The 24,733-nt window shown below is 46.2% G+C and overlaps 2 protein-coding genes across 2 annotated transcripts in view; one reads left to right on the top strand and one right to left on the bottom strand.

The window, feature by feature from the left end:
• Ccndbp1 (cyclin D1 binding protein 1) overlaps positions 1-4,238 on the top strand; it is a 13,733-nt gene extending 9,495 nt beyond the window's left edge. Inside the window, exons 9-11 of the mRNA XM_004623503.2 lie at positions 1,022-1,082; positions 3,493-3,539; positions 3,952-4,238. Coding sequence (XP_004623560.1) covers positions 1,022-1,082; positions 3,493-3,539; positions 3,952-4,066 — 223 coding nt within the window. The 3' untranslated portion in view covers positions 4,067-4,238. The remainder of the gene's footprint in view (positions 1-1,021; positions 1,083-3,492; positions 3,540-3,951) is intronic.
• A 2,422-nt stretch (positions 4,239-6,660) lies between these two features.
• Epb42 (erythrocyte membrane protein band 4.2) lies at positions 6,661-23,810 on the bottom strand. The gene is made up of 13 exons (XM_012513846.2): positions 23,730-23,810; positions 22,116-22,301; positions 20,509-20,742; positions 16,712-16,830; positions 15,507-15,611; positions 15,009-15,186; positions 14,379-14,517; positions 14,002-14,105; positions 13,043-13,285; positions 11,399-11,698; positions 9,901-10,061; positions 8,211-8,344; positions 6,661-6,823 (listed from the first exon to the last, which is right to left on the bottom strand). Exons 1-13 carry the CDS (start codon positions 23,737-23,739, stop codon positions 6,661-6,663), a joined length of 2,076 nt encoding a protein of 691 aa, XP_012369300.1. The 5' UTR covers positions 23,740-23,810.
• Between the last annotated feature and the right edge of the window lie 923 nt (positions 23,811-24,733).

The raw sequence follows: 24,733 nt of genomic DNA, 5'->3' as shown, positions 1-24,733 counted from the left end.
TGTGTGTGTGTGTGTGTGTGTGTGTGTGTGTGTGTGTGTGTGAATGGGAGCTGAACCTAGGGCCTTTGTGACCTGTATCCCTACCTAGTGTTATGGGTTCTCAACATAGAAACCAGACCTGAATCCAAATTAAAAGTTAAATATGTGCCTTTTATTATCGGGCTTGGGACTGCTTGACCAGGAGCACACAAACAGCCAGGAGCCTTAAAAGTATAGAGGTTTTAAAGGTAGAAACTGCATCCTGTTTGGCAGACAAATTTGTCATTTAGTACCTTTAGGGACAGCATGACCATTACTCAGCATACATTTTTTCTGGGAGCATTGTTTTCTGAGAACTCTCAGTCTACTGATCATTTATCAACGGTACACCAAGCCTGCTTGTGGTCTTACAAGGAAGCAGGGCCACAAAAAGTTGAGCAGAGTAGTTTTTTACATTTAGTTTTACATTAACTCATCACATTACTTTTACATTAACCTTTTTACACCTAGCCCATCTGTTGGTCTGTCTGTCCATCTTGAGGCAGGGTCTTGCTAAACTGCCTAGGCTGGGCTTACATTTGTGATCCTCCTGTCTCAGTCTTTCAAGATTCTGGGATTATAAGCATACACTACTGTATTCAGGAGCTCATACCCTCACTTTGTGTTTTGTTTTGAGGTAGGATCTCACTTTGCAGTTCAAGCTGGCCTTAAATTCAGCATGTAACCCAGGCTGGCCTTGACCTCCTGCCTCAGCCTCCCAAGTGCTGGGATTACAGGCATGTGCCATCACACCCGCATACAGCCTCACATTTTTTACTGAATTAATAATTTTCCAACCTGTGAACCAAGCACACCCCTCCTCTTTGCCTCCTTAGTGAAAGACGGTATGTAAGTTTCAGTAAATACTTGAATTGATGCTGTATTGGTTGCTTAGTAACTTAATTTATAAAACTAATATGCATTTCTGGGACAGATTCTCTATATATCCATGGAAACATGTAGTTGAGCTTCATTTCTTATTATTTTTGCTTTCTGCTCTTAGTGTGGATGATTTGGCTCTGAGCATATATCCGCCCATGTGCCATATGACCGTGCGAATCAATGTAAGTATTCTCTGAGGGAATAGTTACAGACCTAGTTGGTGGAATTTCACTAGTCACTAACAAGTCTTCTACACTACGGGGCACATACTTATTTGTAACACTTGGATACAAGCACATTAAGGTCACAGTTCTTGCTTGTATTTGTGCATGATAAATATTTGCTGAAGTCAAAATATTATAGCCATGAACTTTGATAGTTCTCTCTTCTAGAATCACTTGATTTTTTTGAAAAGTCCCACAATCTAAGGAAATGCTATTTTGAAAAGAAATCATTAACTACATGTGCTTTAGGAATCACTGAGCCTGAAGTAATAAGTTTGTAATTTGTAGTATAGGCAGAAAAAGTTCCAGGAACACACTGTAGCCTGACACGAATGCACTGTATCACTTCGCCATGGAAGTCAGGCTCTTTACCAAGTTCTGTTGCAGTTTTCAAGTGCAGCACCCTATACTGGAGAAACTTGAGTTGTTTTTTGTTTTTTTTTTTCCGGGGGGAGTGGGTCCTGGGGATTGAACTCAGGAACCTGTGCTTAACAGGCAGTAGTTCTCTTACTTTTATAAGCTCCAGTTTTTATCTCTAATGCTTACTGGAAAGAGAAGTCTAATTGTTAAATGGCTTATATTTTCAGTGTGATGTACTGCTTCTCAAATTTGAAAAATTAGTTGTAGAATATGTATCACATGTATATTCATAGTGTGTAAACATCTTGAAGTAAAATAGGTTCCTTTTGGGTCTTAACCTGGTTTTCTTTGCCATTAACTTTTAAAAAATTGATTTCAAGAAATAAATGTCTAGCCATATGCCTTGTCAGATTTTCCAAGCATAATAGCTAATACAGAATTTTGTTTTTGCCTTTTTGAGAGAGGGTCTTGCTATACAGTTCATGCTAGCCTTGAGCTCTCTTTGTAACTCACGCTGATCTCAAACTCTCAAAGATCCTTCTGCCTCAGTCTCCCAAGTGCTGGGATTATAGGCATTTGCCACCATACTCAGCTACAGAAAATTTTAAATACATAAATTATATACATCTATATTTTGTTTTATGTTATTAGCATGCATACCTCTGCATATAATTTTCTTTGGTTTTTTTGAGGGAGTGACACAAAGCCTCACACAGACTTACGCACATGCTAAGTATATGTTCTACCACTGAGCTATCCTCCACCATGTTTTCTTTTCTTTTTTTTTTGCTCCAAATGCCTTCAGGGCAGGTTTGGCTGGCTTGAGTTGTGGGGATCGAACCACAGCAACCTGAGCCCGACTGCTTTGTTGAAGCAGCCCACTGTGTTTTCTTGATACTCAAAATTCTGTGTAGTGAGACCCTGTAGACCTGTACTAAATACATTGCAAAATAAAAAATTCTGTAATTCTTTTTTTTTTTCATTTGTGTATCTGGTATAGGGTCTCACTACGCGGATAGGACTCATGGTGATCCTCTTTTCATCCTCCAGTGCTGGGATTATAGGCATGCACCACCATGCCCTGACTCTTGTCTCTGGCTTAATGCTCCCCGGGGATGGGGCCGGCATGGCATGTGGGACCCAAGGTGGAGCCCTGGTCCCTGAGCTTGCTAAAGCAGGCTCTTTGTCTCCTGAGCTATCTCGCCAGCCCGGTAATTCTTTTTAATAAAAAAGGAGTATTAGTTATTTCTGCTTTATATTCTGAGCTGCCGGGCAGTTAGGGTAAATTTGAATTACATTCTTTTCTTTGTTCTTTTTAAATTAATATTTTAAATTTTGGAAACTTTTAAGGGAATGCTATAGCAGCAGTATTAAAGAAGATTTTACTGGGCTGGTGAGATGGCTCAGTAGTCTAAAGCACTACTTAGAACGAGCTTATCAAAGCACAGGGACCGCGGATCAATCCCCCAGCACCACATGCCAGCCAGCCCCGCCCCCTGGTGGGCTGAGCTGGCCACACACACACACACACACACACACAAATAAATAAATTAAAAAAAAAAAAAGATTTTACTAAATACAAAAGAATCTGAAACTGAGGGTGGTAGTATATACTAAGTAATCCCAGCACTCAGGAGGCTGAGTTAGGCTAATTTGCTGTGAAGGCCACCTTGGGCTGAATAGTTCCCAGATCAAAGAAAAAGAGGAAAAGTATAATCTTACACTGTAAATTAATCAGCATTTCGTTTTTGTATGGTTTTTTTTTTTTTTTTTTTTTTTAATCTCCAGGAATATAGCGGGTATTGAATCATTACATGTGAAATGGCGCACATCTTCTGATCTGTTCCATCGATCTTCGGCTCTTTTTTTTTTTTTTTTTTTTTTTTTTTTTTTCCAAGATTCTCTCTTAAAAGGGTTTTAAAAATTATTTGGGTCTTTAAAAAATGTTTACCCTCTTTCCTTTTGATGGCAGGGCTCAGAGTGAGTAATTATTCTGTTTCTTTTCTAGTCTGCGAAACTTGTATCTGTTTTAAGGAAGGCACTTGAAGTTACAAAGTAAGTATGAAGACTTCTTCATTGGGCTTGTTAAGAAGCCCTGTTTCAAGCAATGGAAAAGTGTGGCTATGGGGTTTTCTTTCAGCTTCCATTTCTGTGAAGGTCTTTGTTTTCTCCTAGGGATCCTCCTGAGGAGTAGCTTTTCCCTTGACACTGTACTAAGTTTAACTTTTTTAGTTTTATTTCTTATCTGGGCCACTGAGGATTGAGCTACATCCCAGGCCTTTGTAATTTTTTATAACTTTTATTTTTACTTTGAGACATGGTCTGAGTCACTTAATTGTCCAAGCTGGGCTCAAATTTATAATTGTCTTGCCTCAGCCTTCCAGAGTGCTGGGAATACAAGAGTGTGTCACCATGCCTGACTAATTTACTTCCTCTTTCTTTTCTACCCACTCTCTTTCATTTGCAGAGCAAGTCATGTGACTCCTCAACCAGAAGATAGTTGGATCCCTTTACTGATTAATGCCATTGATGATTGTATGAACAAAATTAAGGAGCTAACGCAGGGTGAAATTGAACTATGAGTTTTCAGCTTCATACAGATTCTCCTGGGGCTGGGGAGATGGCTCAGTAGAATAAGTGCTTCCTGCCTCCCTCACTGTTGCTTCCAGGCTCTGATTCTGCTTTTAAAAATGGATGTTGGAGCTGGGGAGATAGCTCAGTTGAATAAGTGCTTCCCTGGCAAGCACAAGGGCCTGAGTTCAACCCCTGGCTCCACAAAAAATAAATAAAAATAAGAATAAAAATGGATATAGCAGCTGGGTGTGGTGATGCATGCCTGAAATTCCAGCACTTGGGAGGCTGAGACTGGAGGATCACTGTGAGTTCAAGGCCAGCCTGAACTTCATAGTGAAATACTGTCTCAAAAAGAGAAAAAAATTCAAATTTTTTAATGTATTTAGGACAGGGTCTATGGGGTCTACAGGGTCTCACTATGTAGATCGGATTTATAGTAATTATCCTGTTTTCAGCCTCCCAAGCGTTGGAATTAAAGGCGTGCACCACCATGTCCAGTTTCAATGCTGTCTCAGCATGCCCAGGGGCGGGGCGGCATGCTGGGCATCAAACCCAGGCTCCTGTGCTCTGCCTAAGCAGGCTCTTCAGCCACTGAGCTATTTGGCCAGCCCAAAATTTCAGTTTTTTAAAAAGGACATAGTTTACTTGCTAAGTGAAAAAGGAATTCTTATCTATATTTAATAAGAGGCTCTACTTCAGAGACTACTGATTAGGCTAGATTGGCATTTACTTATAAACCATATGAATGTGATATATTTTTCTGTGCTACATATAAAATATAATTGCATGAGTTTGTGTTCCTGAATTCCCTCAGAGATTCCTAAGGAAGTTACACTATTTCTTATTCTATTTCATATGATATATATATTTTTTAATTTATTTGTGTGTGTGTGTGTGTGTGGCCAGCTCAGCCCACCAGGGGGTGGGGCTGGCTGGCATGTGGTGCTGGGGATCGAACCGCGGTCCCTTTGCTTTGCTAAGCTTGCTCTAAGTAGGTGCTTTAGACCACTGAGCCATCTCACCAGCCCCTCATATGATATTTTATTGTTAAAAATGTTAATTGCCTTAATAAAATGCTAACCAGCTGCTAGCAATTAAATGAGTACCCTTTTATTTGGATTTGTAGATCTTAAGATCTGATTATGATCAGACTTATATGTAGAACAAAAACACTTGAATTTAGTGCCAGCTCCTCTTAGTATTTCATCCTAATACTATTCTCATCAGTAGGTCCTTCTGCATATTATTTCAGGTTATTCATTGCCTCTAACATATATTGGTATTGCTCTCATTTGTTGAGATTTGTCTGTTTTATTGAACAGATTTGCTTTTTTTATACCTACATGAATTGTTATTGTGTTGTATATTTACATTTCCCCAAATGTAAGTACCACATTTCTATAAATGAGAAATAGTTTATTGTATAAAAAGAGCTTATGTAATTTTAGGGCCCTTGGTATATCCTTTTGCAAAATCATCACCACATAATTCCATTTTCCATTTGGAGGGCAAGTAGATCCATCCTGCAGCGATGTGGAGTGGGGCTGGACACATCACAGGTCAGTCTCCATCCCTGCTCTGCACTGCAGGCCTTTTTCTCCAGGGCTGCAAGTCACTGCTTTTGTCTTCTCAATTTCTTTAGGAATGGTCAGCTCAGTCATTCTTTAGAGTAACAAGTGTATATTTTGTGTTGAAGTTCCTTAAGCCAAATGAATTTTTCCTACATTTTTAAGTCACCATCCTATGCTTCAAACAAACGTCATAAATAGAAGGAACTAAATGTAAACTTTAGCAGAATGCCAAAGCAACATAACATAATAATGTAAACAGCAACAAAAATCCTTACTATGTTAAAAAGGAAAATTATTATTTATCCTTTGTATTTTCTATATACTTAATTTTTATATTCTTGGCTGGGTGTGGTGAGGAGAATGAGGCAGGAGAATCACGAGTGCAAGGCCAGCCTGAATTGCAATGGGAAACCCTGTCTCAAAAAGACTATATTTTGTGTGTGTGTGTGTGTGTGTGTGTGTGTGTGTGTGTATTTTTTTTTTTATTTTTATTTTTTTTTCCCCTCCACTGGTTCAGAGTTATATTATCAGACTTTAATTGTGGGATCCTGAATAGAGAACTCTAGTAAGAGTTTATCTGTAGCTAGCTAGATCACTGCTTTGGGTCCTACATTGTATATTTCATACCTTTACTCAGTCATCTTTGAATCTTTAAGGGTAATGTTTAGAGAGCACAGTAATCAATGTGACATTAGAATTACCTTAAATTTTCCACTCTTAACTAATATCCTATTTTATCAGAAAGAGACAAATGATATAAATACTGTATTAGACCATTTCCCTTCTCTGTTACAGTAGTTAAGGAACAAGAAAATGATTGAAAACCCTGAACCTGAAAAGTCTACTAATGACAAAGTATTAAAAAAAAAATCTGATTTTTGGGGTTCTAGCTTTGTTGTTGGTAACTCAACCTAGAAGTCATTTGTCTGACAAGCAAAGTTTCCTCCCCCAGCGTGTGTTTAATTTTAGGTTGTAGTTTCAAGAGTTGGTTTCAAAATTGTGGTTTTAAGAGTAGTGATAGAGCTGGAAACTTAAGCTGCAAAGTCAGGAGATACCACTGTGACACTTTTGTGGCTGACTAGGTTATGGAACATGTCGCAGTCCATTTCTACAGTGAGCCTGTGAAGCCCCAGCTGCGTGGGTGTGAACTGGAACCAGGTGCACAAGGTTCTTCCAGGCTGCACTGGACTTAATCTGCAAAAAAGGAAAGAGTGGGTGGTCATTCCGCCTCAGGTTCATTGTGCTCCTAGTCTGGGTGACTCTGTCCCTTGCTTTGAAGAGGTGGATCATGAAGTAAACATCTAAGTATGCTGCTGTTAAGACAGAGGTGTTTACAAGGGGATGGAAGACACTGAGAGTCTCATCAGGAGATGGGACTTGGCCTGCTAGCCTCCTTCTGATCTGCTTGGGACCTTTGGTGACAGGGAGTGATGGCAGATTTCCTTGCAGGATCTTTGCCCCACAATTGAGCAAGGAGGCCACACAGGTCTGGTTAGATGTTGGCAGTTCTCTTAGTGGCAAGAGGTAACCCCTAGAGTATGAGGCTATGGCAGGGGCTCAGTCCCCCAGCCATCTGCCAGGGGCTGTAGGAGCCCTGGCAGATGGCAGCGATGGTAGGAGCAGGCATTCTGAAATTTAGGCAGTATACTGTGTGGGAATCCAACGAAAGATACAGTGAACACAGAGAAAACGCCCACAATACCTAGAACCAGCATATACCTAAAACGCCCACTTAACCTAGAATATGTGAGAACTTCTACACATCAACAAGGAAAATGACAAAATCACCAAAACAAAAGTGGACAAAGATAAGGATAGACTGTTGATGGGAGGAAATGGAAAAGGCTAGCAAATATATAAAAAGTGACAACAGTAAAATATTTCTATTAGGCTATAAATACAAAACCATTTCCAGGAGTGCAAGACACAAATACAGAAATTTGAGCGGTTCCATTCCTGGGACAATACAACTCTATACCAGCAGAGTTTCAAGAAGGTGTATGAGGCTGTTTGTTCAGTCCAGCATAGTCCGTGCTGTCTGAGACCACTGTGGGAGGGCTTGCAGGCTGTGGAGTTTTGTGTATAGGGTGTGGTGGGGAGTGGGGATGCAGGATGGGTTGCACTGTGGAACCAAAGAGATGAACTCAGTGCCCATGAATTTTATTACCTCTGAATGAAAAGAAACGAAATATGGGCTTAAGAAACAGCAGTACACAGAGTACACACACTAGCGAGGATATGAAGGACAGTATGGGAATGGGAGAAGAGAATGGGAATAAAAGTGAGGTGATTAAGCAAAACTGTACATGCAACTCTCTGCTCACACTGAAGATATCTGCCTGTCCCCCTGTGGTATCTGTAGCCCTAACCTCTTTCTGGCATTTACCAGCAGTGCTCTACATGTTCCTGCATGACCGGATGGTAATGGGTGAGGTAGGTGACTGAGGGACTTACCTTGCCCCACTCATCCATGCTCCTTTGGACATGTGGGCATGGCAGAAAGTTGTTTTGTTTTGAAATCATCAGTCGTATGTGGCTCTCTGCCCTTGTGCCCAGTTGTGATGAGAAACTTGTCACTTACCTGTACCTCTTCTCTCTGTGAATGAGCCCCCTTCCAAAGATGGAGACCTCGCAGTCATTCATGGGAGAGTCCAGGGAGTTATGGATGCTGACCTCAACCCTGAGAGGTTGATACTGCTCTGCTACTTCTGGCATCTGTGGAAAGCGACAATACATGGAGCAAAGCCAAGGACACAGCCATAGTCACACCTTCCCCTGACCTTTGCAGCCTTCCCTCGGTTGCACGACTCCTTCCACCTCCTGGCCCCTGTCCGCTCACCTGATTTCTTCCTCTTCTCTCAAACTCTCAAGTCCTCCTGCCTTCCCTCTCGCCCTTGACCAGCCCTGACGGTCTGCGATGGTGCTCTCCTGTGCTTCGGCACCTTGGAGGGCTTCCCACTGCCTTTGCCGTTCAGCTCAGGTTGCATATGGGTCCCGCACCATGTGGCCCCTTCTGTGCTTCATGGAAGGGACTTACTGTCCCCAGCACACCCCTCGGCTCCTTTTCTTTGCCTCTGTCTCAGTCTGCTTATGCTGTTGGTGGCCTCTTCCTACTTTTGTACTGAAACTATATCCATTTTCCATGGCCAAGCATAAATATTACCTTCTTAATGAAACTCCCCCACACAGCATCTGGAGTTAATCTCCTTTATTTCCTGTATATCAGGAAGACTTTGTACTTCTGTCCAATTCTCACATAGAAAATCCAGTGCCATGTCTCCCTTACTAAACTATAACCTTGTGGGCAAGGAACAGATCCCATTCATGTTGGCTACAGTAGTTTTTTTTTTTTTTTTTTTGGCTACAGTAGTCTTGTGGAAAGAGAGCTAAACTAAGAGACATGAACTTCTAGACCTTCTTACTACTACACTGATTATTTTTTATGTATCTGGTACAGGGTCTCACTACACAGGTCGGACTCACAGTGATCCTCCTGTTTTCACCCTCCCCAGTGCTAGGATTACAGGTGTGCACCACTGCACTCGGAGGACTCACTCAGCACACCCCACAAGCAGGGCTGGCATGGCCTGTGGGTTGGGGGATCGAACCCTGGTCTCTGTGCTTGCCAAAGCAGGCACTTAGTCTGCTGAGCTATCTTTCCGGCCCCCTACTTCTACAATCTTGAGCATATTGCTTTCTAGAACTCAGGTTTCCTCATCTGATTTATGGAAATGGCTGTTTGACCAGAGAGAGAGCTCAGCAGCATAAGCACCTGTCTAGCAAGCACAAGGTCTTGAGTTCAATGCCCGGTACAGAAAAAAAGTGAAAGGAAATGGCTCCTCAGGGATTTTGTTTTCTCTTTAAATGTTTTGGGCTGGAAGCCAGGGCTTCTTGAATGCCAGGCAAGTGCTCTACCACTGAGCCACACCTGCAGGCTCCTATAGGCGTTGGCAGATACATAAAATGCTAATCACAAGCTGTGACTTTACCCCTATCAATATGGAACAAAACAACTGGGAAGGCCCCAATTTTAGGAAACTTAACTAAGAAGTTCAAAGATTCAAACCAATGTGTGCATGGGTGGTTCAGTGGTAGAATTCTCAAAGATTCAAACCATAGTAGTATGTGTAAGAAGGCAACTCTTTCAGACTTCAGAGTCTGGTAACTGCAACATGGTCATCTGCCCTGAAGCTTGTGGGACACGGGTTCCTTCTGAGGTGTGGACCTGGGCAATAGCAGTGACAGCAATTCGGGGAAGATCTGGTGCCTACCATGATGACAAGGTCTGGTCTCCTGATGGCAATGTCCTCCTGAGCAAAGCAGCTCATGCTGGAGGCAGAGTGCGTGGCCACCGCGGTGAATCTGAGGCAGCTGTTCGCAGGTAGGTTTTGCTCAAAATAGGAAGAGGACAGTCTGGTGGTTATATTTTGAACTGAAACACACAATAGGTAGAGTTGGTACAAAGGGTAGGTATGAGCCACAGCTCCACACTTGATGCAAAAGACCCAGGGCCCCACTGAAGCCTGAAAGGTGCCTCAGCCCTACAGCAGCTGTAAACTTCGCCGGCACGCAGGACCCTGCCCCACCTGATTAGCATCTCCACTGGCACTCTTCTGGTCACATCCCTGTGAGCTAGGATGGTGGTGCTCTGGGCCTCACTGTCCTTGGCCACTAACAGTGGCGTGGTTTGTGTACAGTGAGACACAGCAGAGAAAGTGCTTCTCTCGGCCTGCCTCTTAGTCACTGCTGAATGTGCTCACGTGTTCCGAACTATTCAGTGCTGCTGCCCCTCTTTGGCAGAGAAAAACGAAGCCAGCAAATATGAATCCCATCAAGCTCAGGCTCCTCTTCCCAACTTGAAGACACAGACATCCCTGTGTTGTCACTCATGCCTCAGGAAGATGAGTGTCCCCTGCTTTTCAAATCCGTTCCCTGTCTCCCTGCATAACTGACTAGCTGTGCGACCATGAGATTTAACCCCTGTGTGTCTCAGTTCCTTACGGAAAGTGAGAGTAGTAATGGTTCCTGCCTTGCGAGGTTGCTGTGGAGAGCTGGCTAAACCACACCTATTAAGCACTTGGCACCATTTTTGACAAAGAGTAAGTACTCAGTAAGTGTAAACTAGTAATTTCAGTTGTCTCTTTAATATCCCAGGAGCAGTGCCATTATAATCTCTCTTCTGAGGCTCCGTCTTTCCCTCCATGGTATTTTCCTCAGCATGCAAAATTCAGCTCTCATCTTAAAAACAATCAATTAAAAACCATAACTATGGACCCAGCCTGTCCTTTCCCATTTCACCTCCAGGAAGTGCTGCAAGCTTGCCCTCCCTGCTCCACTCCACAGCTTAACCCTAGAAGGCTGGCCCCCCACCACTGGCTCAGCCAGGCAGCTCTCCTACTAGATGTGTTTTGGCCTCTCCTGACCTCTGCTGACCTTGCTCTCCTGACCTCCCCTCTTACACTTGGTCTCCCTTATACTCTCCCTTCAAAACCCAGCTTGTGTAAGTTATCTGGGAGCAGCCTGCGCCAGCCTAGGAAGGTTCTTTCCTCCCCCGTGTGCTACACTGTTTACTCCTCAGATGCTTCCTCACTGCAAGTTACGGTTCTGTGAGGTGATCTGATGGCAGTTGGAATTGACACTGAAATGTGTCAGTCCCAGTAGTATGTGTTGAATAACTGAGTGAGAGAGAAGGTCTAAGAGCCATCTATGGAAACCTGTGGGCAGTGTCCTGGGTGCAGCCAGGAGTCTGGTGGGGCCAAATAACGTTACCATGGTTGGCGCCGAGCGTGAGGGACGTTTTCTTCCTCCAGAGGTCAGTGGCTAGGACTCCATTGTAGTATACTGCCTGGGCTCTAATCACTAGCTGCACCTCCTTCTCCTGGTCACCAGGGTTATTCAGGGTCACTGAGAACTGGGCATCCTCTCCCAGTGGGAGGAAGCTGGGCACTTCCAAGAACAAGTATAGTGGATCATCCTGGTCGCAGCTTGGGGGGTGGGTGCTGCTGTGTTTCTTGTGCTTTATTCTCATTTTCTGAACTCTGTCTAGCACCTCTTTCTCTTGAAGAGATCCTGGAGAATGGAAGAGACAATGCAGGCCTCTAAACCAGTAGCAATAGACTTTTCTGAGTCTAGGATGAAAATGATTAAGGCAGGGGATGTCAGGATATGTCATGTACCAGTACAAATTCTACATGATGAATATTAATCATTATGTTTAAAGTATAGCAATATAATTTTAATTTTTGGGGGGGGGGAACTGGGGATTGAATTCAGGCCCTTGTGCTTGCCAGGGAAGCGCTAATTCCACTGAGCCACCTCCCCGGCCCCATTAAAATATTTTTAAAGTAAAGTAGAGGCTTGGGGATATAGCTCAGTGGCACGAGTGCCTGGCTGGCAAGTACGAGGTCCAGAGTTTGATCATCAGTACCTCAAGAAAAAGTAAAGTAGAAATCCTTAAGTACTCTTTAAAGGTTGTTTTGCTTACTTCTCAGGTGCCAAAGACACAAAAACTTTGCAAACATTTAAGCCCATACTTGGCCCCCAAAAGCCTATGTTAGGAGCCCTCCCCCACCCCCCAGAAAGAGAGCCCTACCAAGCCACTGAAGGATCGCGCTGTTGAAGTACCATGAATGTGCCCCTTGAACAAGGAGGGAGCAGGCTTTGCAACAAGCCAGCACCGTCTCTGAGGACAGTTTTGCAGGGGCACAGAATCTTCCTGTGAAGGAATTTGGACAGTAGGGGCCATGGAATGTCCTGGAGTATGAATGTGGTGTTGAGGGTAGGTAGCAAAATGACATTGGTGTCTTAGATAGCTTAGCCTGGGAACTGAAAATGAAAGGGAGATGAGGCAGTGGGTTCAGTTGTTATCCTGTAGACAAGAGATGATGAGGCCCCAGATTAGCTCTAGGCAATGGAAAAGGGCTCAGGAGACAGGTGAGGGTCATTTGTGATGGGGATGGGGGAGACTCCAGGGTGTAGAAATCTCTGGTTTAGACAAATAGGTGAAGAGCAATTTATTACCTAAATAAAAGAAAGGCAAGCTGAGGGGCACTGGAGAGGAGGCGGTGGGGCGACAATACAAGTCTTCTGGGAGCTGGGCTTGATAATGAGTGTACTGATTTGTAGTAGTGGTTCTCAACTGGGGAAAATTTTGCTCTCCTCCTCCCCCCAGGACTTTTGGAAATGTCTGATTGGGACAGGGTGGCTGGCTTCTTACGGATGCTACCATGCTAAATGTCCTAGGATGCTCAGCCCTCTACAGCAAAGAAATATCGTCCCCAGTGTGGACTGGGGCTGAAAAACCCATATTCATGTGGTGGGAAGAGGACTAGGGCTCTTCCTAGCCTGTCTGGCCTATCCCTTTTCATTTGTGGTTCCAGGTACAGAGGAGCCTGGGCCCTTCTGGACCAATACCTGCAGGGTACTTGTAGTTCTGAGTGATGTCCTCACAGCGGTCGCTGCCCACAACCTTGGTGCTGATGTTGTTCCCAACGTACTTGGTGTTGAAGCTGGTCAACTCCAGTTTCCCATCCTTGCAGCACTTCCAGACCACACATGAGGCATTTACTGAAGCAAAGAGATCTGACACTGCAGGCATCACCTCCAGTGCTCCCTCCTTGACTGCTCTGACTGGGACCAACTCACAGGCTCCCAGGACTGAGGGAGAGAAAAGTTGATGAGCAAGGGGGCCACTTCCAGATCTCTGCCTGTCCTGGGATGCATTACATCTGTCCCTATTCTGGACTCGGTTTTCCCTTCCCCAGCATCAAAGTCAGAGCTGAGAGGGTCTCTGAGAGGTGGGCACAGACAGAGGTAAAACTCCTCTGTTTGGGCAAAAGTCTTTGATTGTGGCCTATGGCAGAAGCCCTCTCAGAAACTGGACAGGAAGGACCTTAGGGTAGCACCACATGTAGCACGCAGGAATTCCCAAGCCAGCTCTATGACTGAGAACATAGAATCTGTCATCTTTCTTGAGCTCTTGCCATTGCCAGGCTCTGTGACAGTTCTGCTTCTCTGGGCGAGGAAGTACCAGGCTTCTGCAGCTGCTGAAGTATCCTCCGCTGAGCCTGGCCTGAGGTCTCCATCTACACTCAGACCTCTCAATCCCACTCTGCAAGCACCTGCCTAGCACATCCCCAGGCCATCTTCAGATCCTCTGGCCCTCTCTCCCTTGGCTGGCATGATGCCTGGTACCTTTACTCCCTCAAGCCCACTGGCCACAGGCCAGTCTCCCCAGATACCATCTTTCCCTCCGCTTCTCCTGCGTGAGTGATGCAGATCCCTTTGGATCCTCTGCTGTTCCTTTCCTTTCAGGGACCGCAGCTCTTCTGCAGTTAGTCCTGGGCAGTTCTGGCCCCACCCATAGGTTTTACCTCCACCTCCTCTCAGATCCTTTGGGTACAGAATCTGCCATCCGTCATAACCCTTGCACAAATCAGGCCTGGTCATCCAGCACTCTGTGGAAGTTTGGAAGATCCTGAAGGTAGCAAAGGCAAAAGTTCGAGTGGAAAACAAGGAGAGTGGAAGTTTTTGAGAACTACATACACCTCAAAGAGTTTTCTCATGGGGATGAGAGATGCTATGTAAAGTGGCTGTGGCCCTCCAGGAAGGGGTATGCACATTGCTGCTGACCTCCAAGAGTCCTGAGGGCCTAATCTTAAGGCTCAGGGTGCTGAGCCGTGAGGTTGCATGAGTTATGCCACACGGATTGGAGCCCTTCCTGTTCGGAGCTCATCTTTGGGATTCTTACCAGATGCGGCCTCTCTGGCCTTCTCCGTGCTGCAGGCCTTCCTCATTGTAGTACTCATCCACCAGCAGGCTCCCACCGGTGCCCTGAGCTGAGTCAAATGTGGTGACCACACGGGCTGGAATTCCCAGGCTTCTTAGCACTATGTGGAAGAGGTGCAAAATATCAGAGGGAGCAGAGGCCAGGGCGCAGGGACGACAGTGGTACTGCATTGGGCTACAGTTCTCAGGTGCCTCCTCTGGACAGACTCTGTCTTAAATGTCCAGTGACAATGTGGAAGGAGAGGGGATACAGGTGCCAGGAATTAGAACTGACACCCCAGAACAGGACCTTAAGGGGCTGATACAACTTACCCCACATGCAAGGATAGAGCAGAAGAGAGTGCTGGGGGCTTTCTCTGAGGGGGCGAACGGAGGAAGAGAGTTTGGGAAAAGCTTTGCTGAGGAGACAAGAAGGAGGAGCAGGGGCTGGGATAAGGATCTGGCTTCTTAGACAGGGTGTCTGAACCAGATCTGGACATGACAAAGTGGGAGAAGCAGCACCTGCCTTGGAGGCTGTCCCTCCTACATGGGCAGCCAAGGGGCACCCTCTGAAGCAGTGCTGGTGACTTCCTTGCTATCATCCATTCTGTACCTGTGCAAGCAACAGCAGCCAGCACCCAGGCCTGGCCCTCATATACAGGTCGCCCTTGGCCAGTGAGCCACTGCCGCAGGATGGGCGCGCTGCCCCGGCGCTTGTTCAGCAGAGCCTGTTCCTGGGTGGCCTGGCTCTGTGGGGTGGTCAGGACCTTCTTCTCCTTGAGAGTGTGCAACTGTGGGGAATATGTGGATGGTGGTGCAGTGTCAGGAGGCTTCGGGAGGAGAGGGGGCCACCTGAGAAAAGCCAGGCTGGCTTTTGACTGTGGCTAGCCTTTCTCTAGGCTCCTGGTACCCTTGGCCTTTCATGCCCCATGGAAGGCATCGCTTGTCCTTCCCTTCCATCAGACCTTTCTCTAGAACTGAACCTCACACCTCACCTCTGGAGGAGGGGATCATTTGTGATTCAAGGCTTTCCAGGGCCATGGAAGAGGGACAGGTCTATAGAGGACTCTTGTCCCACTCTCGCTCCTCTGGAGCCCTGCGTGTCACTCACCAAGGCCCCCAGCACACGGGCCACATGTGTAGGCTGGCTCCACTCCTCCACTTGCTTGTCTGCACCCAGCAAATCCAGGCTGAGGTCCATGACATCACTTTCAAACTGTGAGGAACACACAAGCCAAGACAAAGTGTGTCTCCAGAGCAGGTACTCATCCCAAGGACAGTCTCATAATCCAGTCCTTCCCCGCCTCACTCTCCCCTGTGGGAGTTCTGGCTGTTCCCTCTCCCTGCTGTGCCCCTGTTCCCTATGCTGGGCATCCAGGCGTGGGCCTGTGCTGTGGCCTGACTCTCCTGACAGGGTGCAAGCTCCCAGCACTGCCTTCCTGCCTGCCAGCCTGCTTCCCTCCTTTTTTCCCTCTTTTCCTCCCTCCCTCCCTTTTTCCCTCTTTCTTATTGTACTGGGGCTCAAACCTTGGGCCTTTGCATTGAGATACATTCACATTCCAAGTCCTTTTTTATTCTAATGTTTTGTTTTGTTTTGTTTTTTAATTTTGAGACAGGGTCTCACTAAGTCATAAGTTGCCCAGACTCGCAAAACTGCCTGAGTCTCCCAGAGTGCTGGAATCACGGGGACGTGCCGTCACACCCAAGTTAATTTCATTTCAATTTCCTTTCATTTCTACATAATGAGCTCCTAAATGGAATGGGGGGTACAAATGCAGCTCCTGCTCTGGAGGAGCCCACAGCTTAAGACTGGAGGTGAACCTGTGGCCCCTCAGATGATAGGGCGCTAGTGGAGATGCCAATGCAGAAGAGAGAGTTCAGTGGAGAGAATTTCTCTGTAGTTTGTAGGGACAGGAGAAGCTTTCAGAGGGCTTTAAGAGATGCTTCCTGGGGGTCAAGGAGAGAAGCTATTCCAGGCAGCAGGAACGCTCAGCCTGAATGCTCAAGAGCTACAGTGTGAGGCAGTTTATGGGTAAAGGAAAGCAGTGTACCCTGGGACAGGTACACGCTGGAGGGTTTGGTCTTTGTCCTGCAGATGGAAGATTTAACAGGCACTGGAGGTGCCATGGCTTTTAGGAGGATGATTTTGGTGCTAAGCAGCACAGAGGAAATGGTGGCACCATGGGGCTAAAATGGACTAAAGAAATGGCATCCTGACCAGGGGCTTTTGGACCTGCCAGTTCTGTCCAGCCTGAACATTGAAAGTTATTTATAAGATAGCCACTGACCCTCTTTGTCCTTAGAAGTCCTTAGTACCTGACCAAAGTCCCAGGGCTCTTCCTGGATCCAGTCAGCTGTGCCCAGGAAGATAAGGCCATTCTGGTCCAACACGTACTCCTGGCACTGAGCCTCATTTTGCAGAAACACAGCATCCTCTGGCGAGAAGTAGGGGAGGACAAGGGCCTGAGGGGTTGCCAGGCCCATCCTCCAGTGCAAGTCCATTTTGGGTTCAGGCCTTCCCAGCAGCTCTAGGCCTAATGCAGACTGAGGAAGAAGTCCCTCTTTTATTGCTCCCTGGGCAACCTGTCCATCCCAGAGTCCCCAAGTCAGTCAGATGCAGCCTTCAAGGTCAGTCAGGGAAACAGAAGAAGCCAAACCAAAAAAGTCTTATAGTTCCCAGATGTTTGCAGCCAGAGCCGAGAGAAATAAGCAGCAGCCCAGAGAGCTTCCCAGGAGCCTGTTTTTTACATCTTTCCCTCAAGTTTAATTTGTGACCAAAAAAAGTATTTCAGAAATAAAAACAATGAAGAGTAGGTTTTGCAAGTGAGCAGAGATCCGAGGAGTGCACTGTGGCCAAGACAGCACACTCATCTAGAAGCACACCTAAGCCTGAGTGTTGGTGGAAGTGGCTGTAATGTCTTCTTGTCTGTTTGTGCAAACTCATGGAGCCTCCGCAGTTGGGAGGGCCCTGGATGTCATTTGACCACATGAGGCAAAGGATGCTGGGATGATACTAGTTCCCACCTACTGTTCACCCTGTCTACCCTTCTAAAGCAAAAAAGAAGGTTCTGAGCTGAGGATAGGCAGGGTCACCTAGAGAGGGGATGTGATGGAGACCACTAGGAAGTGGCTCTGAGCAGGATTTATATTAACTGCTTGGCTTGCTTCGTTGTATGTCTGCCCAAGGCTGAGGCCCCTTGTCTCGAGATGGGCAATGGATCCACAGTAAATGAACTTCTGTGAATCTCTGGTCCAACTGAAGTCTATAATGGCAGGCAAAGCCATGAAGCCTCAAAGAACAAGAGAAGGCCATAGCTAAGGACACCTGGCTCCAACCTCCATTAACTAGGACTATAGCTGCAGGCCTCTCACTCCTGGGTGAAGGCCTTCCTGGAGATGACAGAGTGCTCCTAAATTACATGTCTTACTTGGATAAGTCCTTGAATGGTTCTCACCTTTCTTCAGCAACTCCCCTCCCTTTTTTGATAAATAAAAAAATACCAGCTGCCCAGAGAAGATCTTTGTCTTAGCCCCCAGAGAATCTCTAATTCTGTTAGACAGTTTTGATCTTCCTGGAGCCCTGAAGTAATTTCATTTGTCTCATTTATTTAAGCCTTCATCATTTGGGAGACTGTAGGCCTGATCAGTCTCCAATAATTCAGTGATGACATTAACCTGATCGAGATGATGTCATGTCTGGCCTAGAGATCCTCTCTGCAAACACGCTGCCCTCCATAAACAACAGGAAACCACTAAAGGCCAATGCTGTGCCCAACAAACAAAACCGATGACCATAAAGAAAATTTAAGACAGGACATGCAATCTCCAGGGCACTGAGAACTTCACTATTATCTACACAACTGCACAGACCATTCTAACACCTTGACTCCAAACATTTCACCCAGATTTCTTGGAATTTTTTGGGGAGTTGGCTGGCTCAGGCTGCCTAAAGGGTGGGTCTGGTAAGGCATGTGGAGCTGGGGATCGAACCATGCTCCCCTGCACCTGCCTGGATTTGCCCAAGCAGGTGCTTAAACAACTGAGCTAACCCGCAAGCCCCCTCACCCAGATTTCTTGGGATTATAACCCCATCCCCAAACTCTGTAAAAACTTAACTTCTTCTCTGGACAGTTGCTGAAATCATTCGCAATCTCAGCCTCTTGGTACCCAGACAAAATAAATCCAGCCTTTTCACATAAAGCCTGAATGGGTGGCTTTTGCCTTACTTAGACTCTTCCTCTTCCTTCTCAATGCCTTTGGTCTGGTTGGCCCTCTTCTTCCTTTCACCAGGTTCCTTGGTTGCTCCTCACAGCTTCTCCTAACAGTCCCTAAGTATTTCTCAGTTTTTATAGGACCATATTCAGGTGAACTCCTCAATATAATCCCCACCCTCAAATTTCTTTCCTAGTTAGGCTGCTCATGGTGCTCCATTTGTCATGCACAAAGTAGCCATGATCAGCATCACCCCCTTTCTGGCCCCTCTCTGTCTATAACGACAAAAGACAAGAATGTCATGTCTGACCTGAGACAGACCCTCTCAGCAAACATGTTGCCCTCCACAAACAACAGGAAACCACTAACAGGCCATGCTTCCCTCAGCAAACCGAACAGATGGCTATAAAGAAAATTTTGGGACAGGACATAGAATCCCCCCAGCACCAAAAGCCCAGTAGTATCTACACACCTACAGTGATCATTCTGGGAACTTTGACCCCAAACATTCCAACCAGATTCCTTGGGATTATAACCCCATCTCCAAACCCTACAAAAACTTAACTTCTTTGGCCAGTTGATGAAATCATACATGATCTCAGCCTGTCAGTACTCAGACAAAATAAATCCAGCCTTTTGCTCACATTAAGCCTGTGTATCTGAGTGGTTTCTTGTGTTACCACTGGTAACAGGCAGGGATTGGGAAACCCCACCCTGGACAAGAGAGGAAAGAGGAGTGGAAGAGGAAGAGAAGGAGAAGGAAAGAGGAAGAGAAGGAAGAGGAGGAGAAGGAAAAGAAAGAAAAGAAGAGGAGGAAAGTGAGGAGGAGAATGCCATGGGCTTTGGGTATCACAGAGAAAGTCAGGAACTATAGCCTAGGCTGTAGTTACTCTTACTTTTCCTGGTTTCCTCTTGTTTCTCAGTCCTGCTTTGTAAGCAACCCCATTCAGGCAACCCCATTCTTGCAAAGCAAAGGGCTATGCACTTGTGATCCAGTATCTCACATGGGAAAGCCAGGTGGAGCTCTCCTCTATTCTCATAGTCAAAGCCCCAGGAAGTCCACAGGATTAAGGTGGGTATGGAAAATATAAAAAGGGAAGACAATACAATCCTCAGAATACAAAGGAATCTTCAGAATATAATGCTTCATTGGGACCTACTTTGGGCAAATTGACTATGTCTACATAAATAGCCCCAGCTGCAGTCTGAGCTGAACTTTGCCGGAGGTGGCCCCAAATTAAGTGATACAAGATCACTGGACTCCAGGAAGCTGACTCACAGGCTGAACTATGAGACATGAGTTACAATGGTCAGTGTAGTGAAGAACCTATGATCTGTCTTAAGAACAGAACTCACAGCAGGAGAAACAAACATGGCAAAACCATACACACTTACTATGAAGCTGATGGAGCTGAAACCTGGAGACCCTTACTAAGGTGGACCCTTCCACAAGCAATTGAAATCCTTGTATTTTTAAAATGACCCTTTAAATTATATATGCTTCTGGCCCCAGGAAACCTAAATGCACTGTAGAGACAGGATAAACTGGGAAAGACCAGAGAGAGACAGAAGCTTGTCCCCCATCCACCCTATTTCTGCAGCCCTTTCAGTTCTTGCCCCTATACCATTGCAATCAAGGTTAGCTTTCCAGGTCATCAGAGTGAGTCTCAACTTCTGTGACCAAAATAGGCTGAACTAGGGCCATAGTTTGGTGGTGAGACATATCTTCTCTTTCACTGGGAAGCCCTCAGCTGCCTCTGCCAGGGGTGACACTAAGACAGGACCCTAGGTCTGAGGAGGCACCTATGGAACTGAATGGTGGTGCTGGCTGATCTTGGAGGGGCTGTTCACAGAGTGCTCCATCTCCAGCACAACTGAGGCCAGCCCAAGCCCAGACTCACCTCTGTTCCAGGGGTTAAAGAGCAGTGTGAACTGGCCCAAGAAATACTGCTTCTGGCCTGAGACCTGGAGCAGGAGTGAGTAGTGACCAATGACAGCATCCACGGGCGTGGTCACAGAGATGGTCCAGACGCTGGCTTCTCTGTCCTTCACCTCTGCCCTCCACCACTTTGGATCCCCCAGACTGGAAATTGGGAAGGTGGCTCGGGTCCTGCTGGTCGTGGAAGGCTGCTCTCCTGCAATCGTGCGGGGTTGAGTCTGTCAGGACTCTGAGGTCACAGAGTCCTAATGCCTTTATTACTCGGGGTAATAAAGGCAGAGTATTATCAAGATGGAGCAGGTGAAAGTTGGTTTTGGAGGACAGTAAAGGGTGATGCAGGTCCTTAGTGCTTGTGGACCTGCACTTAGGAGAGGTTCATGGTCTTTAAAAAGGCAAAATAATAGTACAGCCATCCCTCCACAACTGTGAAAGATGGACTTCAGCACCCCCAGATACCAAAATTCCAAGACATTCCAGTGGCTTGTTTAAACCGGCACAGTATTGGATATAACTTGTGCACATTCTTCCTTTTACTTTAAATTGTCTCTAGATTAAGTTTTTGTTTTCATTAGTCCATGCTTGCAGTACGTAATGATTCCATTCCTCATTGGGAGTTGGTGCAGGTTCAGAACTCTTCTTCCTTCTTTTTACTTCTCCTTTCCCTCTCTCCCTCCTCGTTCCTCCATCTCTTGGTTCTAAGTTATTTATTTAAAATACTTTTAAAAAATGTGAATGCTACATAAATAGTTACTGGCCTGTATAGTCACTGGCCTGAATAATAACAGGCAAAGTCTACGTTCAGCACAGATGGGATTCTTTTCTGGAGAGTTCCTGTCTGTGGCTGGCTGGCTCTGAGGATGTGGAGCTCCTCACTGAGCAGGGCTCACTATGCTTGCTCTGAAGGCCAATGTGGGGACCCAGGAGGTACTGCATGCAAGCTGCTGGGTTCACTATCTGACACGTAATACAGATTTGATGAATAGCAACCCTTAGATATTATATTTAGCCTTAATTAGAGTCCAATCAGGCTTTTCTGGAAAACTGATATTATTACCACTATCATTACTGTAGTACTGAAGATTGAACCCAGGGCCTTTGCACTGAGTTATGTCCTCAGGCCTTCAAAAAAATGTTATTATTATTATTTTTTTTTTAATTTTGAGACAGTCTCTTGAAGTTACTAAGTTGTCCAGGCTATGCTCACACTTGTGATCCTCCTGCCTCATCCTCCCAGAGTACTGTGGCTTGTGCTACCAATTAGACTTGGAAAGCTGATATTGCATTTGCCACCAAAAGAAACCTCTTTGTGAATCACAATAAATAATATTTATTACACACATGAGCTTGGTCTACAGGGTGTTCAGGGTCTACTATGTAGATCGGACTTGTAGTGATCCTCCTGTTTTCAGCTGGGATTATAGGTGTGTGCCACCATGTCCAGTCTGGGACAGACTTCTTAAGACCAGCCACAGAAAGAGCCATTTGTCTCTTGGTTCCCTGAAGGCTGCTGGGGACAGAGTCCCTCCCACCCTAGCCCTGTTGCTGGGAGTCTGGGTCTGTCCCACTTACCAGTCTGTGCAACAAGGGCTACCTTCTTGAGGTCAGACAGAAATTTCCGGATGGGGGACTTGAAGTGCAGGGTGATGCTGAATGACTGTCCTCTTCGTACAATGAGGCGCTGGGAGCTGATGGCCTGGGTGTGGTGCTCCTCATTGTTTTTTGCCACCTGCAAGTCACAGCTCTTGATACCCAGGCCTTTTGTGGAAAAGAGAGAAACCACGGATAAATGTAAAACATTAGTAAAAGCAGAGCTTCCAGAATCAGGGCAGGGTTCAAGTCCTTGGCTTCATTTACTTATTTAGTTGTGTAACCTCAGACAAGTAATTGAGCCTCAGTTTCCTTCTCTATAAAATAACCATCCCCCCTGCAGAGTCCTGGATGTTAGCTGACATCAAACATATAAAGCCCAGGCCTTTTGTCACCCGGTAGAGCTGCATGGCATGATGGGGCAGTGAGCAGCCAGAGGCTCCAAGCCTTAGGTATTTGATACCTCATACTGAGCAGTGTTACAACCAGAGGCACCCACTGGAGTTGGCTTGGAGTCTGGTTCTGTCTGGATGCTTCCCCATCCTTCTCACCCAGTAGGTGCCTGTCTGCTGATCCTCCAAGATCCAAAGGCACTGGCCCCTAGCACCGCCACTGTCTTCTCCAGCACAGTTCCGTCCAGCTCAGGACCTTGCACTTGCCAGGCAGGTGCTCCTGCCGCTGAGCTGTATCCTCGGCCCTCCATTGTACTCTTTCTAGCATTCACGCCATTTCATAGCTATAACCCGTGTCACTCTCCGCTGGCTGTGAGCTTCCTGAGATACAGTGGTTTTGTTTGCTTTTTCATATGTGTATCCTCTGCCTAGCACAGTGCTGAACACAATAATTACCCCGCAGACTCCTTCACCAATGAAAGGACAAGAACACTGAGTCAGTGTTAGGAGAGTTCTCAGCTGCTCACAGGGCCTCACCACACAGCTGTCAGAGCTGGGTGTGGTAGCACACACCTGTAATCCCAGCACTCAGAAGGCTGAGACAGGAGGATCACTGTGAGTTCAAGGCCAGCCTGAACTGCACAGTGAGATGGGATCTCAAGAAACAACAGGGAGGGCCGGGGAGATGGCTCAGTGGAGTAAGCGCTTCCCTGGCAAGCGCAAGGACCTGAGTTCGATCCCCAGTTCCGCATTAAAAAAAAAAAAAAAAAGAAAAAAGAATAGAAACAATAGGGAGCTAGCTCAGCAGCATAACCTTTAGCCCGGCAAGTGCAAGGTCTTGAGACAAAACAAACTACTCCCCCCCAAAAGAAAACCAAACCAAATGGCCCTGGCAGAACCCCTGAGGTCTCTGCATCCTCCTCTGGATCTATCCAGCTTCTTGTTTTATGGCTGCCTCTATCTCTTTTAGTTGATTCAGTGTCTCCTGTCCTTTCTTTCCTGTTGAACTTAGGCTATGACACCCTCTTGCAGGGCGTTGCTCATTGGTCTCACAGCTGTGACTGGTCACATTATGGAGACCCGGACATAAAAATATGAATCTGTGTTACCCACCATCACCACAACTATGACCACCTGTCTACCTCCATGGTCTGCCCATTACCACAGTGTCATCTGGTGCCCTGTGTGAGCTGGCTGCACTCACCTTGTCCCATAGCTGTGGGCTGCTCCGAGCCTCTTGAGCACAGGAAACACCAGTCTTGAGCTGCTGCTTCTGGGCTTCCTCTTTAAATCTTCTCCCAGCCAAAAAGCTATGGAATACTTCTCGGCTTAAGAATCTATAAAGAGAAAAATTTCTCTTCGCTTTGAGTGCCCTGACAGCTTTCTTCTCTCCTACTTTCTCCCTGCTGGTATATCGGGGCCCAGCTGCTGGGAGTAACCCTCTTCAAAAGTCTATCTCTTTCTGTCAGGAGGCCCAGGGAGGGTATGACTGTCAGGCCTGGGCAAAGAGGGGGATGGGAGACCTTCAGCTGGAAACCCTCTGAAGAACCCCCTAAACCTGTTTCTTCAGTGGCCTTGAGAGACTCGCAGAGATGTTATCTGGGCAACACAGAAAGACCCTAGGAGAAACGGCCCCCCACGCAGCTGTGCATATCTTACTCAGCCCCTGAGCATAGTAGAGGCTGCAAGTTGCTAGACATTCATGGGCCGTGTTGACAATATACAGAGAGAACACCCGTGTCTGGAACTCATCTGTGTGAAAGAGATAAGGGGATAGAGTTTGTTGGCAGAAGATAAATGTCCTAAAAGCTGAAGCCAGGGGACCAGCTCTCCAGACTACCTGGTCTAGGACACTGTATTGGAGAAGGTTTGGTTTGGCCTTGGGACTGAGCCCTGGGTCTTGTCAGTTTTTCTGTACTTAGTCACTGAGGGTGCAAGACCAGGAAAATGAATCTGGTGTCTGGGCCTCGTCGGTCTTCTAGAGCCCAGCTTTTCCCTGGCTTCTGAGACTGTGTGGTGATCCAGGCACACTAAGGGGCAGCTGGCCTTGCTCTGTGTGTGTGTGTGTGTGTGTGTGTGTGCGTGTGTGTGTGTGTGTGTGTGTGCGTGTGTGTGTGTGTGTGTGGACCTATGGAAGGCTATAAAGTAAACTTCAAAACACTGGTTTCCTGTAGCTAAGGGAGTTGGGAGCTGGGGTAAAAAGATTAT

Source organism: Octodon degus, unplaced genomic scaffold, assembly GCF_000260255.1.
Source record: "Octodon degus isolate 3935 unplaced genomic scaffold, OctDeg1.0 scaffold00002, whole genome shotgun sequence".
In the NCBI taxonomy this organism is placed as follows: domain Eukaryota; kingdom Metazoa; phylum Chordata; class Mammalia; order Rodentia; family Octodontidae; genus Octodon; species Octodon degus.
The sequence above is the reverse complement of the archived record's forward strand: the minus strand, read 5'-3'. Positions and strand labels throughout refer to the sequence as shown.